A 17141-nucleotide genomic window follows, 5' to 3' on the forward strand; every position below is an offset into this window, starting at 1 on the left:
ACAACATTTATGTTGAGGTATGTCAACTGCAAGGAACTAATCTCCTAACCCAGAGTAACAGAAAAGTGCCCATGTGGGTTATACAATTCATAGTTTTAGTATCAGAAATGTCACCACACGATACGTCATTTACCAGCATGAGCTGGTAAATGGTTTTCAAACAGCACAGTCAATAACCATGTAGCCACAGCTCCTCTATTAGCTGGCTAAGAATAGGCCATTAGAGCCAAAACACTTATCAGGGCTAAATTCGGCACCAAATTCAGTCGTGTTGCACCAGAGCTGAATTTGACCCATGCTATCTGTAAAGCTGGAGATAATCTTTTAATTGGTCAAGTTAAACAAGACGCTGTTAGGACTAATTTTTTAGTTTAATTTGGAGGCAAAGCTTGTGGCCAGCTCAGGGGGCAAAGATTGTGGCAGAGGTCAGCTGTGATGATGCTTTTTTTGTTTGCTTGTCTAAGTCCTTTAGCAAGTAGATAAAATTACTCTCTAACAAGAATGTAACCTTTGGATCATATGGTTGACAGCTTTTCTCTTAATTTATGCATTGAACCGCTCCTGTTTAATATGATCGATCTTTGAGGGTCTTGCAGGTGATTCAGTTTTCTAGTGTAAACAACTCTGGAAGCAAAATACCATGGGCTAGACTGTGGTCTTGAATTACTGCATTGGTTTGAGGCAGCACAGAGTTACACTGGAGAAGATTATTGGGAGAAAGTGGTACAGTCATCTTGCTGGGGTGTCTAACTTGCTCTATAGATGGGTCCTTAACCCTGCCTCCTCCCGACTCCCTTGGGGCAATGGAGGGGACATTTCCTAAGTTTTCTTGCATTCAGTAACTGTCATTGTCCTTAGTGCCAAGAGGAAGCATGGAAGAGGAAATGGGTATGGCAAAGGCGTTTTTTTAACTCTGTCCTTGCACACGCTTGCAAAGACTAAGGACAATCTGGCCCCACACATCATATACGAAGTCTTTCATTTATGCAGGGAATAATACGAACCCTGAAACAGATGCCTCTTGACATGAATTCTGTGCTGTCTGTGCAAGCTTTTAATATGTTCTTAAAGATTTTCAGATTTGGAAATATAAATGACGTCGTTTCCTCGATCTGTGTGCTCTGATCCCAGACACATACACATGCGTTTTGGCAGAACACATTACTGATGAAACATTTTGCTGAGTATAATTGCATTCTGCCAGGGAATCTGAAATCCTCCTTTATTCAAATCTCTGTAGAAAAGCTCTCCTGAGATATGCGCTTTGATTGTGAAGGTGCATATGACCCTTCTGTGTTTTCAGTTGTTCTGTCAACAAGAGTGGAGATATTAGTGTTCATACCAGTGACTGCGAATTTGTTAGTAGGCAGAAGCCATTGGTGAGGAGAAATTGGGTGAATAGATAAGCACAATTGAACTCAGCACAATAGACAGCTTGATCAGAATGGCTCCTTTTACACTACATCAAACATGAATAATTTCCTGTCTGTTGCATTATGTTAGTTAAATAACTGAAAGCACTACTGATCTATATGGGGCTTAAAATAACATTGTCTCAGTGGCAATTCTGTGATTTCTGCAAAGATGTTTTGTTGCTGATTAGTATTAAAACAGGAGTGCCCAACTCTGCAACAGTCAGACTGTATTGGCATCTCGCCAGAAGCCCAGGTCTGCAGTTAATTAGTGGTTAATTTATCAAAAATAAATGTGCAGCGTATTTGTTTGTACTTTTATCTTCCTCAGTAGTGTCAAGGTTCCTTCCCCACTCTGAACGCTAGGGTACAAATGTGGGGACCTGCATGAAAAACCTCCTAAGCTTATCTTTAGCAGCTTAGGTCAAAACTTCCCCAAGGTACAAAATATTCCACCCTTTGTCCTTGGATTGGCCGCTACCACCAGCAAACAAATACTGGTTACTGGGGAAGAGCTGTTTGGAAACGTCTTTCCCCCCCAAAATACTTCCCAAAACCTTTCACCCCACTTCCTGGACAACGTTTGGTAAAAAGCCTCACCAATTTGCCTAGGTGACTACAGACCCAGACCCTTGGATCTTAAGAACAATGAACAATCCTCCCAACACTTGCACCCCCCCTTTCCTGGGAAATGTTGAATAAAAAGCCTCACCAATTTGCATAGGTGACCACAGACCCAAACCCTTGGATCTGAGAACAATGAAAAAGCATTCAATTTTCTTACAAGAAGACTTTTAATAGAAATAGAAGTAAATAGAAGTAAAGAAATCACCTCTGTAAAATCAGGATGGTAGATACCTTACAGGGTAATTAGATTCAAAACATAGAGAATCCCTCTAGGCAAAAACTTAAGTTACAAAAAAGATAGACAGAAATAGTTATTCTATTCAGCACAATTCTTTTCTCAGCCATTTAAAGAAATCCTAATTTAACACGTACCTAGCTAGATTACTTACTAAAAGTTCTAAGACTCCATTCCTGGTCTATCCCTGGCAGAAAAAACATATAGACAGACAGAGACCCTTTGTTTCTCTCCCTCCTCCCAGCTTTTGAAAGTATCTTGTCTCCTCATTGGTCATTTTGGTCAGGTGCCAGCGAGGTTACCTTTAGCTTCTTAACCCTTTACAGGTGAGAGGAGCTTTCCCCTGGCCAAGAGGGATTTCAAAGGGGTTTACCCTTCCCTTTATATTTATGACAAATAGGTTAACAAAAAAAATAAAAATTTTGCTTTTGATCATCTTTGTTCTCATCCTGCACTTACATATAAGTCCCATGGCAAGACATTGTAGGTCACAGTTGTCCCTCAGGATGCCTATTGGACACCCCACCTTGGGGCCAGTGTCACTTCCTTAATGTCAGATTTGTTCTTGCACAACAGAGGAGTCTGTACTTTACAGAGTCAAAACCCCTGGTGGTTATGTGACAGCACTGAAGCACATTGAGCAACTCAGAAGTCACTTGATCATGCTGCAACATGGCTTCTTTAAGATCCTGAGCCAAATTCTTTTGTTACTCGTGAATGACCACTTGCTTTCAAACACAGGTACATGTTGGTCCATTGCTCATTTTGATTTCCCTCTCCATCTGACAAGTGACTCAAAATGAAATGAAGCTATGGGTCAAGTTCTACTTTTAGCTATAAGGATGTAAATCTGAGACGCTCTGTGATGGGGTGTGCAAACCCCACACTGGGCACCAAGGGGTTAAGGAATTATTTTGGGCTCAGCCAGCTCTGTCCCACCACACCTGCAGCAAGTGCTCCATCTGCTGGAGTAATTAAGACTGGGAATTAGCTCATTTGGGTGGCAGAGCTGGAGGTGAGCAGACCTGCAGCCCACAGGTCCAGCAGCACAGAGTAGAGGGAAGCCTAAAGGTTCTGACACAGCTGGCCAAAGGGGCCCTCCCTGAGGGAAGGGAGGACCCATGCCAGAGACAATCAGAGAGGGAAGTATACCCCTCTCCCCTATCTGTGGACCCTGGACATTGGTAACGCACTTCTACATATTTAGTTTGGACTTCCCCAACAGGGGAAAGCCTTGGACTAAGCTGACTGGGAAGGGGAGGGGAGGAGGAGAAGAAAGTGTCGAGGGAAGACCGCCTTAAGCAGCCTTGATTGCCAGACCACTGGTAGCCCAAAAGGCCCTAGGTCAGAGCCCTTTGGAGTGGGAGCGCCCAGGATCCCCTCCCCACAACCCCTTTGGCAGTCAGCGGTTGTCGTCATGACCATGAGGTCACACTCCCCAACCAGACCCTGAGTGAGGACCATTACACGCTCTATTGACTTTAGTAGGGTTCTGTTGGATTTACACCTGTGTAAATGAGAGCAGAATTTGGCTGTGTGTATGTTTCTAATGCTATTGATAAAGCAGCAATATATTCACTTCATACTGCCCTCTGCTCTAGAGGAGGCTGAGCAGATCTCTGTGCTTTAGGCAGTATAACTGATCTAGGGCCCCTGGCCTTAATAGCTCTGGGTCATTCACAGAGTCAGCTTTACCTTCACTTTTGTGGGAGCTCTTTGTCACCTACTTTGTCACTGGTAGAATTCTGTCCTAATACACAAGGAAGGGTTGAAAAGAGGTAACAGTGGTGAAAGAAGAGAAAGGAAAACTGGAACTGTTCACCTAAATGGCTGATGATACATCTCAGCTACAGATACACACATAGCCCAAACAGGGAGGAGGTCTGACAGGGTCTGGATTGACTTGAAAAGGGCCTTGAATAATTGTAAAGCGTGTTTTTTACTGTATTATCTGCACAGATTTCTTTCTCAGCTAGACAGATTAACTGGCTTCTTTGGTAGCATCACCAACATCATTTGGGATGGTGAAAGTTACAGATGTCCATGGAAATAGCCAGTTGGAGGCAGCTGGCCCTGAGCTGGTAGAATAGGCAGTGCCTGCTTTGTGTTTCAGGGGTCTGTGCAAACCTGAGAGTGAGATGAAAAGAAAAACAAAGAACAGAAGCCAGCTCAGAGAACATCCTTATACTGCCTTGGGGCCTCCTTCGCCGTTACAGATGTCACCACTGGAGTTGGCACACAAATAGCTGTCTAGGAGATAGAATGTGTCAGACCCGCTCCAGCATTATGTTCCTTGTGTTGGTCCAGGACTTGGAGCTCATTGACCAGAGAAGTAGAGACCGTGAACAGGGCTGACAAGCAAATCGAGGGCCCCATTGCAATGCCATTGGGTACTCCGTCTCTCTCCTTCCCCTCAGGTCTTCACTATTTCACTGATACTCTGTGGGTAACTGGACCATCCAACTACTGTCAGCTTATGCTAGATCTTTGTCACTCTGTTCTCGTTTTGCATACTCTGACTACTAGCATAAGATCCACTTCCATGCATAGAAAAGGAGTACAAAATCTGGGAGACTGAAAGGGAAAGGGAAACCAGCTGGTCCTTCCACTCAGCAAGAACCAAAGAGTGTCCCTTCAAAGCAGTGATGTGAAAGGAACAGCAGCAGCTGAGCAGCCAGTCAGAAGAGAGAAGAATTGGCAAGACAGGCCTTTAAGTACTGGCTCTGTTAGGCTGAAATATTTAGCAGAGCTGCTGGTTGAGGCCCTTTGGCAGGTCAGTGCTGTAGACCCCAGCTTCTTGGATCTAGTGGTTAATCTTATCCTGGGGAGGAGCCCTTCATTTCATACTGCCTTCAGGAGAAGTTTGGCAACTCATCTTAAATGAGCCTGGTCAGGAATTCTATTCACCCTAACACATGTGTGAAATTATCTTATAACCGAGGTCTGGATCATTATAAATAGCTAGAGAACCCAGTTGAAATTGTGAGAGCTGAGATAGGTCCCATTCAGTTCTAATCATAGTAAAAAGACAGGGTGATCCCCCACAGAAACTGGTCTCTGACCTGGAAGATAGGTCATAATCATTGTCAGCTGAGGGGGACTTATCAACTCTTGTCCCCTCACACACCTACACATCTCATTCTATCCCCACCTTCCTATGATGGTCCAGCTGAAAATTTCACACCCCTTCAAGCTTCTGACTCAGGAAGGCAATTTCAGGCTGAGAGCACAGCTGGATAATTAAGTTTAACAGATTTAATATATTTTTTTGAAAGTGTAGAACAGAGTCTGCTGGCCAAGAGAAGAGAGTTTAATAGCAGTAATTCTGTCTGGTGTTCAGTGCATTCTAGTGTGCACGACAGGGGATAGAGGTAGTAATAGTGCTGTGCCCAATGTTCTAACTTAACTGGGATACTGTGGAGTTGGGGTTAAGCAGATATTTCTCTGGCACAAATAACTGATGCAAACATGCTGTTCTGGGGTGCCATGTATTGCGTATATTGTGCATGTGTTGGGAGCAGAGATTGTCAATAATGCTAAAGTGCATTGAATCATTACACTATTGACTAACTACATTTGAATGCTCCATGGAAGCTATAGAGATTAGAAAAGACTGAGAATCTGTCTCTCCACATCCTTCCAGCTGGTAAAGAAAGAGACCACTGCCTTAACTGTGAGTCTAGATTGGACAGGGCTGAGGAGTATTTTGCCTCCCACAACATTTTTTTCAACCTTACTGTTCTTCCTTTCTTCCAAGTCCTTTACTAATGAATGAATGAAGCCTCACAACAGCCCTGTGAGGCAGGTAAAAGTCCTATTATATCCATTTTAATGAGCAACTTGAGGCAAAGGCGTACTGAGTATCAGTATTCCCTCTAATTTTTCCCACCCATGTGTGGAATGAATTTCGTTGTGTGCACCAATGTGGAGCTGATGTGTGACACATCACCTTCATATTGGTGCACACAACAAAATACATGTGGTGGGGGTGGGGCCAAGGGGTTCGGAGTGTGGGAGGGGGCTCGAGGGTGGGGCAGAGGGTTGGTGTGTGGGCTCTGGGATGGGGCCGGGGATGAGGGGCAGAGGGTTGGGGTGTGGGGGGTGAAGGCCCCAGGGTGGGACCAGGAATGAGGGGCTCAGGGCTGGGGCAGAGGGTTGGGCTGCAGGAGGGTGCTCCAGGGCTACGGCAGGGAGAGAGGACTCCCCCCAGCTCTCTCTCCCCATGCAGCACTTGGGCTTGGGGGGAGAGGCGCCGTGCCAGCTCCGGGGCTGGGACCACAGGATGGGCCCCCTCCCCCAGCTCCATGGCTGGGTTGGGGATGGGGCGGGGTGTCTCAGCAGGTCCAGGCTGGAGCTGGGTTTGAGTCACCCCTCCCCGGCCGCAGCAAGTCCGGAGCTGAGTTGGGGCCGGGGGTGGATGCCCCTCACCTGGCTGTGGCAGGTCCCAGCTGGGCAGGTTCCCTGAGTGTCTGGGCAACACTAAATAGGCCATTACGCAGCCACGCAGTTTACAGGGAACTCAGCTGAGTGTCCTAAGATCACACAGCAAGTTACTTGAATAGCCAAACATAGAACCCAGGAGTCCTGACTTCCAGTTCTCTGCTCATATTGACTAGCCTCAGACATTGGAGCAAGGAAACTCTCCAGCTCTCTTTGTTTGGAAGTGGAAGAGTAAATAGAAATGTTTTTAAGGCAAAAAATCCAGGAAAGGACAAAACAATCATTGCTGAAAAATAACTGACATGATCATTGAACACACTTGTAAGAAGGTTTAAGTTACAATTACATTTGCTTTTATACCTAGCTATCGATATGCTATGAGGTGGGTGTGGTATTGCAGGATGTCTCACTCCTGTGAAGTGTTAAAGCAAAAGCAGGACAACTATGCTGAAATGGCAGATGAGCCACACACAGGGGTGTGCTGGCTCCACGTTTTGCTCTCCCCTATCTCCGCGTAACTGCTGGCTGCCCCATTATGGCAACATGTGCCTTTTTTTCGCTAAGTGAATTTGGGGAAAAATGACTGGCCAGGAGGAAGGTAGACATGAGGAGCAGCCCTTCAGTGTAGCAGTCTTCCCTAGAAACACGGTATATTGTATGCTGGGAAACACCATAGAAGCTAGTGCTACTCACAGTAATGTTCATTTCGGTTCTGCCTCCTTTGGCTCAGAAGCAGGAGCAAGTTGCCTCGGGCCAAATTTTCAGAAGTGGTCTCTGATTTTTTTGTGCCTAAGTTTTTATATGGCCAGCTTGAGACATCTTGGGCATAATTTTCACAAGTGCAGAGCTCCAGCAGCTCTAACTAGATCACCTCTGGAAACCAAGATCAAGGTGTCAGGTCAGGCAGACAAAAAATGGTGGCTTCCACAATCAGTGGACACTTGTGAAAATTTGAGAGTTAAGCACCTAGGTGCGTTTAAAAATCCCAGTAGGTGCCTAACTGCAGTTTTAGGCACCTAAATACTTCAAAAAATCTGGCCCTTAGGCCCCTTTGTAAATTTTACCCAGAACTAACCTAGTTGGGCAATTGCCACCGAAGGCTTTCTGTTTTGGTCTAGTGTTTATTGTATATGATTAATGTTTCAAATGAGTCTTCTGAAGAATGGAAGTTGGAAGGGTGGTTTGGGGAATTTAGTGGCCTTGCCTGTCTCCTGCCCTGAAAATCTAAATATAGAACCAGTTCCCTTCATATTCACTCCTACCTAACCAGCTGATCCCTATTTACATAGCCTTCCCAAATGGGATATTCTTTCTTTTGGGCATAAACCAATTTTTTACCTGTCTGATATTTCTGTGGTCTTCTATGTTCATATTCTATTTCTCTTTCTCATTACGTACTTGAATTGCATAACGATTATCTTTAAAGACCCAGCTGTCCCTCCCGTGCCTACCATATTGTGTCATGTCACTGAATTGCATTTTGAGTAGTCAGTGCAATAATCTTTGTGCAAGCCATATCAGACACTTATTGGAAAGTTCTATTTTGTTCCTCAATCTGTCAGACATGAGCAGATCTGAGAGGGTTCTGATCTTTTGATGGATGCTTATTTCCCATCCCTGATATCCAGCAGGTAACTCATTTGTGCGGTGATATTACTTTAGGCCTCAGACATGCTCTCCAGGGCCTCTCTATCTTCTTAAGATTTCAGACTTTGTTAGAATGGACCATATTCATCCCTGGTGCAGCATAACTACTCTTTACAGTTCTGGAATGTGTAGGTTTTTAGACATCAAAAAGGAGATTAACTTTACATGCAAGAGCTGCTTATTTTAAAAGCTGAGTTTGATATTGTAATTTAGAACTGAAATAACTACCGATGAAATAAGCAAAGATGACTAAAGCTATGTTTTGATATGCATAGAGTGTGTCACCTTGGATTACGAAGTGGGACATTACTGTGCCATTTAGCGCTACTTTGACCGAACAAATTGCACAAAGCTAAGACTATAAATCTTAGCTAGTAACAGCATTCATGTGCCAAATGTCTAGCCTTAACTGAAACCTTTCATTTTCTAATGTTTATGCCATAAACAGAAAGAATTGTAAGACTGTATAATGAAGCAATGAAACGACCCTCTCTCACAAAATGTATTGTAAGATTTATGAAGCAGATACAATTTAGTATAAGGGATGGACCAGGAATAAAAAAAGACCAGTGTTAAATAGAATCAAAACAGCATTCTGATGCTCTACAGCTTTAAGACTAATCTGCTTACGCTAGTTTATTAGAAACCATCTACTAATTTTAACGGAAACAGTTTTATCCTAATTAAATCATAAATACTAGAGGGTGTACTTGTTGCATTTGGATATTTCCCATTAATAGTGACGGAGTTATACACACACGTTTTTGGGGAAAATAGTGACCTCGTCAGTCATTAGGTAAAAAGAATTCTTGAAGTATACGAGACATGTCAAAGTTCAAACACAGTCTGGTGGTATAGTCCGAGAGAATGAGATCTGAACTTTTCTAAAGCCCTATAGGACATTAGTTAGATTTCTGTGTTCTAAACACAGCATAACAAGAGCAGATTGAAAGCTGTGCATTTGTTAGCTTGATTAAATATGCCATCTGCTGGCTATGTAGTGATAGTTAATTTTTTAAATATTAAATGCAATGAACTTTCCAATACTCTTGATAGCAGCAGGGGTATAGAGTAGAAGGGATGTCAGAAACCTTCATGATCTTCTTCATTTTTTAATTGACTCCCAAAAGTATCAAGCATTCCTAGATAGCCATATGTTGCCATAAGTACTGCTTGTTTCTTCTACCTACATCCTATTATTGCCCAATCTCCTGTTAGTTTCGGTTGTTGCCTCACTCTTCACTATGACCCAGATTGTATCAAGCACTATTTTAGTTTTCAAGTGTTGAATGAGTTAATTCCTATTACACTCTGAGTCCTATCATAGGCATGCTATTGCCTTATATACCACAAGTGCTGAAGTCTCTTATTACTTGAATTGTCTCATAGTACAGGTTCAGATCAACAGACCATCACTGCAGGCTTTGCTCATGTCAAGACTAGGAATTTACAGTAAAAACATTAACAGAGCTGTAAATAGTATTGACAAATGCTCTAATAATGAATTTACTGCCATATAGTTGAATGTTCTTTGTCGTAAGAAGTGTCTGATAGCAAGTATTGGTTACTATTTTTTATATATCTTTTTGCTCCAAATCAGACAAACCCTTTCAGAGAGGGGGAAAACTGTCATTTTATTATACCGGTAAAATGGGTGGAGTGTTGGTGGCATTATGTTGTACTCAGGTATAGTCTGATTTTAAGGTCCCTCCTTCTCAGAGGAATTAGGTTACCTGGAAGTGAGAGGTGTCCCTCTTGTTTAAGTGTTTCATTGTTAGCCTATGATGGACGTGGTGGAAAGGGTATACTCTGTGTGAGGAGGAAAATAATCTGAAGAATGGGAATCTGTCATTCCCCTGGGATTGTCCAGGATAAAGAGGTATTAGAGAGAACCCGTGTCTGGTTACTCACCAGCTCTGAAAAGGAGGAGGGGGGGAAGTGTAGTACTTTTGCTTTCTACATGTGGTGTTTGCTGGTTGAAATTAAATAGTGAAGATGATGTTATGCAGTCATTTACCTCTTGAGACAGAGGCACAGATGACGCTTTATCACGCCTCTTCCAGTACTATTCAGTCTGTCATTATAAATCTGAGAATTGAATATGTGTGTGGATACCATCTAATCAAATATTTGTCATCTTAATTAGAAAAAGGGCTCCTTTTTAGATTACTGTTGACTTGAACAAAATGTAAGTATTTTTGTCTCCCTCTCTCTTTTAGGATATTAAACACAATGCTGTTTGAATTGTATGAAGCTTTGGGCAATTTTCCTGCCTTGTGGTTCTTTAACATGTTGCTCATAGTACTTCAAGTCCTGCACTGTTTTTGGTCTTATCTAATCATAAAAGCAGCTTATAAAGCTATCTCCAGAGGCAAGGTAAGGTGACACAAACACTGTCTGATGTTTTACAGTAAACATTTTGTTTGTAACATTTTTAAAATTAGAAAATAGCACTTAGTAATTGTCCAGTGATTTGTTCTTTTTCTGACCCAAAACACAGACTTGAGGACAGACGCTGTATTGTGATATGCTTTTCCTTCCTTTAATGGAACGCTTACTAGCTTTGTTCCTTGATAACAAATGTACTAGATGTGTGAACTCCAAATACATGCATTTTTAAGACTAGGATTATGTTGTGGTTAATGCTTCCTTTTTTAAAAATAGGTGTGTCAAATCCCACTACACATATAGGAGCTGTGTAAATAGCACTTGTTTGCATTCTGCCAGTTCTGTTTTACTTCCTTTCATAGAATATTTGGTGAAAAATGTCTGCCTCCCAATTGAGAAGAAGAATAAAATTAACAGAAACCTGTCATGCTGCCTCTTTGGTAATTGGCAGAGATGTGGGTCTGAACTCTTTACAGTCTTAAGCATCAGGGGCCTTTTGGCTGAACAAAGGGCCATATTTCCAGGAGCCAAAGGGCCATGCCTCTTTGTACAAAATTAACACATTGTTGCCACCCTTCTATTTAAAAACAGGGGTGTGGTTCACAGTGTCTACAAGCAATACAATATGTCCAGACTACTCAAATCAAGATGCCGAGCCATCCTGTCTGTGGGTGCGGACTAACAAGGGGCAAAGCACTTAAGCATGTGCTTAACTTTAAGCATGTGAGTAGTCCCACTGAAATGAATGGGACTGTTCATGTGCTTAACTGCTTTACGAGATTGCAGCCAAAGTGCGCAGCTCCTTTTTGGATTGAGCCCACCTGATATCTGCTGCCCCCTCTGTAGTAAAGATGTGTACTGCCATGGTCTGTGATTTTTGTTTGAGGGCCACAGTTGGGACACCTCTGCTTTAGCAATTCTAAGCCTCAGTGATCCTGATTTCACACCAGCAATACTCTGATTTCCTTACTCTACTTGTTTATCCTTTTCCTTGTGCTGTCCTGGAAGGCTGGAAAGTGGAACCCTTTGCATGTAAGTTTCTCTGATTCTGCTGCGCGAAAGACGCATGCATACAAATCTATGTTTTGCTATTCCCTATGTCCTTCCTCCCTGATTCTTCTGATTGTTACATCTGCTTCTTGCTTAGGCTGTGTTTAGAGGCAGGGACTGTTTCTAACTTTGTGTTTGTGCAGTGTTCAGTGCTTACTGTGTGCCAACGCTTGCCAGGGCTGAGCCCTGGCACCTCTAGGCTTGTCGCATCCGTTATGAAAGTAAAAAAATTGCATGAGCGCCAGCACTTAATTGGTTGAGCCCCGGCACCTCTTTCATTACAAATTAATCACTGGGAGAGCCTCACCCCAAAGGACTCCAGTCTTGGTAGGGGTGTCTAGCCACTGTAATACAAATAAACATCATAGACTGTAGAGTAGCCTAACCCTCTGCTCTGGCACCATTCAGGTTGTGCATTTCAGTGCATGTCAGCTACCTAAAGAATTGAATTTAAATTTAAATTAATTCCGTCAAAGAAAACTGTTAAAACATTGTTAAGGCTGCAGAGTTAAGCATTCAGAAATAAGGAAATGACAAGATTAAGGATGTCAAGTATCAGAGGGGTAGCCGTGTCAATCTGTGTCCACAAAAACAACGAGGAGTCCGGTGGCACTTTAAAGACTAACAGATTTATTTGGGCATAAGCTTTCGTGGGTAAAAAACCCACTTCTTCATAGATGCATGGAGTGAAAATTACAGATTAGTCTTTAAGGTGCCACTGGATTTCTCATTGTTTTTAAGGTTAAGGATGCACCTGCAAGCTTAACTCTGCTCTCAACAATGCAATGTTAACTTACATGATCACATACTGTTCTGTTTCTCAGGTAATACAATACAAGAAAATATACAGTGTGGTATCCTAGCATTTTTTTCTCATTCTTGCAATTTGGGTCATTGTTATAATAGTCTAATTTTTTTTTATTGAGTTGGACTATTGGGACGCTTATTGGGGTTACCCAAGGTGTCTGGGGTGAATCACTACCACCTGCTTACAGCGGGCGGGAGTCTTGTTCTTGCCCACAAGGAGAAACTCTCTCCAGCCACCAGCTAGCTGCTGGCAACACAAGCTGCTCCAGGATATACAAGCACTGCTCTTTCCCTCTGCAAGCTAGCAATTTCCCCACTCTGTTACTCTGGAGTACCAAGTTCCCTATCTTCTGGACACCCTCAATGCACACCAATCCACTGCCTCCATTCAGTTCACCTCCACTTCACCAGTTTCATCTCAGTTCAACATTTTTCTTAGCACGAGGCACTCAGATGTATCTATAGTAAAACCAAATTAAAGTTTATTTGCGAGAGCATGAGATAAAGATTCAAAATACAGGCACATAAAAGGATTTGGAAACATCAGGCTACAGGTAAAAGAAAAATATAAGACACAAACTATAGTTACTATAGTTATAAAGTTACTTTCCTGTCTGATAAGGTATTTCACATCCAAATGAGTGCTAAACAGCACTTGTAGTCTAGAAAGCTGGGACCTAACATTCATGAGATAACCCCTGCTGGCATAGTCACTCCTTTGTAATCCTCCCTGTCCTCTTTTTTCTTCTCTTACACAGTTACAGACTATTGTCCTTCAACCCACGGCTCCCCTGTTCAGAGACTTTTATTGGGGTTCTCTTGTCTTTGAAAATGCTGAAGACTGTATCTGGCCTAGACTGTAAATACAAACCGGGTCAGTCCACGGTTGTCCCTTCTCATGTTGAATGGGTCAGATCTCAGGTGACAGGTTTCACTCTCAACAGAGTAGGAATACAATATTCTACATGTTACATAGCTCTAAAATTGTACAAACATCCCTCAATAACTGTGACAATCAGTAGTTCTTTGCTTTCGGCAGAGACTATCCATGACTCCTCTTTTGGTGAAATATTGAGAAGATGGTTTGGGGTAATATACTTGTCTGGGCATGGCTGTGTCACAACTACTTATACAACAAGTTCTCTTTTTCAGTGAGGTCTATATGTTAATAATTTAGTCAGCAGCCATATAATATTCAATTTATTTTCAACCAGCAATAATCTTCATCAGGTGCATTTGAGCTAATGAGGTAATCAACTATGACTGTAGTTTACCAGCTAATTTTGGTAATCAACATATGCCATTTTATTTTCATTCTTTACTCTGTGTTATACCTAATCTGTAGAATCAGAACTGGAAGGGACCTCGAGAGGTCATCTAGTCCAGTCCCCTGCAGTTTGTTTTAAAGAAATGGTGTACCGTGTAGTTGTCATTATAAATGACCACCCAGATTCTGTTTGTTTGACGTACACTGAATAGTACACACTACAACAAGGTGCTACACCTGTATCTAAAGTTATAAAAACAAAAACCCTGCTTATTATACATTTTGCATTTTTTTAATATATAATATCTGATCACAAAATTAATAATTGGGAGCACAGTTTAGAGCAGTGTACTGGGCTTCACTATAGTTACGCTGGTTTTACACCAGCTGAGGATCTAGCCCTAAATTTTCATACATTCATAGAATTAAAGGCCAGAAAGGACCATTAGATTATCTAGTCTGACATGTGTAACGTGTTAACAGGCCATTCTGCCTTGAATGGCCCCTTAAATATGTCCTACCAGGGCCAGCTCTACAGTTTTTGACGCCCCAAGCAGTGAAAAAAACTGCCACCGCAGACGGCAAAAGGGAGAAGCTGCCTCCAATTTGCCACCGCGGACGGCAGAGCAGAGAAGCTGCCGCCAAATTGCCACCGGGGCGGAAAAACAGCCGCCCCTTTCAAACTGCCGCCCCAAGCACCTGTTTGGAACACTGGTGCCTGGAGCCAGCCCTGTGTGCTACTTACTTACGCTAAACAATCTGTTCCATGTTGCTGTGATTGTTGGAGTACCTTTCCCAGACCTGAGGAAGAGCTCTTAGTGGGTCGAAAGCTTCTCTCTCTCACCAATAGAAGTTGGTCCAATAAAAGATATTACCTCAGTCACCTTGTCTCTGTATAACACAGGCTATTAAATTTCACCCATTAACCTCAGTATTGAGCCCATAACTTGTGTTTGACTAAAGTGTAATTCAAAGTGCGTCATTTTATTTCAAGACTTTTAACAAAAAAGTCCCATTATGTGGAAGAGTCCATAGTAATATTTAATTGAGGAGTATAAAATGAAAATTCTGATTTGAGCAGAAGTCTAATTTCAAGGGCTTCACAGCTGCAGCATTACAAGATACTGGCATTAGGGACTGTACTTATTAGCAGGTACTTTGGAACTCCCAAGTGTGCCTTGTGCTCTATTCTCTGTTGGCCAATTAACAAACGTGGTCTGAAAGGAGTCATGTCAGTCATTCTTAATTGTGAGGATGGTGGTTGCTGTTGGAGCCTTCAAAGCAGTTGGGCTATTAAGAGGGGGAGGTACTCTGGGCTTCTTCAGGAATGTGGAAGGATCCCTGGAAAAACTGAAACAAGTAGAGTTAAATTTCTTACCCAAGAGCACTAAACATTTCAGAGAAATCACTTTGTCAGCTATTTTTTGCCCCCCACCAGTTCACACAAATTTATCACACTGAAGAAAGCTAGTGCCTGTGTTTCTAATCTGGTGTTACAGCGTGGATGGCTTCTTAATACATGTAATATAATAATATCTATATTAATAGAACCAAACATGGAAGGAAAAATTTTAAAGTTGCACATCACTGTTGGCCAGCAGGCCTCTTCCCATTAGTGGCTTATGGCTGTACCTAATGCACCTTCACTGATTTCCCCTCTCATTGCTTGCTGCCCATGCTGGCACTGCATTTCTCACCACCACAGGAAACACATACGTGCCCTGACACAGGGCAGTGAGGGCAACTGTAGCATTCTTTACTTTCCGCCTCTTTTTGGCTTTGCCGCATTACACCTTACACTATATGACCGAAGTCATACATTTGAGGAATGCAATCGAGGAGAAGAGGAATTACTTGAGGAACTACCAGGGACATAACTAGAATTGATAATAATAATGCCCACCTCTTTACTATAATGATTTTCAACCATCAACTTCAAAGAACTTTGCAAAGAAGAGTAAGTATCATTCTCCCCATTTCACAGATGTGGTATCAGATGCATATAGAGGTGAAGTGACTTGCTGCTGGTCAGTGGCAGAGCCAGAAAAAGAACCCAGACCTTCTGACTCTCAGTCCAGTGCCCTGTCCACTGGCCCAAATGGCCTCTCATTAATTAGTGTGAGGAAATTTAAGAAAGTGATAACTTAGGGAGAATATTCAAAAAAACATTTTTGATACTGTGATGAATTAGGCTGTGGAATAGTCTCCCCAGGGAAGTGGTGGGAATTCTGTCACTTGAGACATTTTACACTACACTGGACCACATACCAGAAAATGCACTGTAAAGAACAATCTTGCATTGGCAAGGAGATGGACTGGAATGATCTAAAGGGCCTGAGTTCCAAATGGTCTGTAGGCAAACACTTTTGCACACATATCTGAACACTATCACTTGTGTGCCCAGGTGATAGTTTTGAGCCAATGACTTTTGTGCAGCCATCAGTGCTTGAAGGGTGCCTAGGAAGGTAATTGCATGAAAGCATATCAGGTCTGAGGCCCCTTTTAAAATTCAGATTGAAAAGATTCTTCAGGCTCTCATTTCTCTGATTCTGGCATGAACTAGTGCATGCTTCATTATGTTGTCATGCAATATCGTATAACATGCTCCTTCTCACACGTTCTTCAGGTAGCAAAGGATGACCGAAGTGATGTTGAGTCCAGTTCGGATGAGGATGATTCAGTACCTCGTTCAAATAATCCACACAACTCTACCACCACGAATGGGACCAGTGGTGCCAACGGGACAAATGGATATCTTACTGGTAGCACTTGTTCAGAGGACCATTAATCCTTGAGCTAACTCATGAAACATGAACAAAGTGAACTCTTTACTACTAGAAGTAAATAATAAGTTGTGAATGCGGTTTGTTCATAATCTCAGCATCAGAAAAAAAATTAGGAGTATCAAAGCATACTGATAGTGCACTGCCATATTTCCTGTTTGTGAATGAAGAGACACACCATTCTGTATATGTAGGCATGCTGTACATGTATGTAATTGACACAATCGGAGCAGTATTTTTATTTGTACTGTCTTAGAATATTATTTATTTGGAATATGTTTGGGGACTTACGGACAAAAGGGAATGTCCTTACTCTTTTGCTCTTTAGATTCTCAGTACTGGAGACCGACATGCTAAGATCTCTTCGGTCCATTCCTGTTGCTGTTGCCCAGTCTTCTATAAGTAGTAGTCTGCTTGATTTGTCACTCACAGTAAGCGATAACATGGCTTTACAGATTCTAGCTCCGCTCCAGATAGTTTTTCTA

At 42.4% G+C, this 17141-nt stretch overlaps 1 protein-coding gene across 1 annotated transcript in view; it reads left to right on the forward strand.

Annotated features, from left to right (window-relative positions):
- Window positions 1–16661, forward strand: part of CERS6 (ceramide synthase 6) — a 212720-nt gene extending 196059 nt beyond the window's left edge. Inside the window, exons 9-11 of the mRNA XM_077830060.1 lie at window positions 10581–10737; window positions 11758–11781; window positions 16500–16661. Coding sequence (XP_077686186.1) covers window positions 10581–10737; window positions 11758–11781; window positions 16500–16661 — 343 coding nt within the window. The remainder of the gene's footprint in view (window positions 1–10580; window positions 10738–11757; window positions 11782–16499) is intronic.
- Window positions 16662–17141: the final 480 nt, after the last annotated feature.

The sequence above is a fragment of the Eretmochelys imbricata genome, chromosome 11, assembly GCF_965152235.1.
Source record: "Eretmochelys imbricata isolate rEreImb1 chromosome 11, rEreImb1.hap1, whole genome shotgun sequence".
Taxonomy (NCBI): Eukaryota; Metazoa; Chordata; order Testudines; family Cheloniidae; genus Eretmochelys; species Eretmochelys imbricata.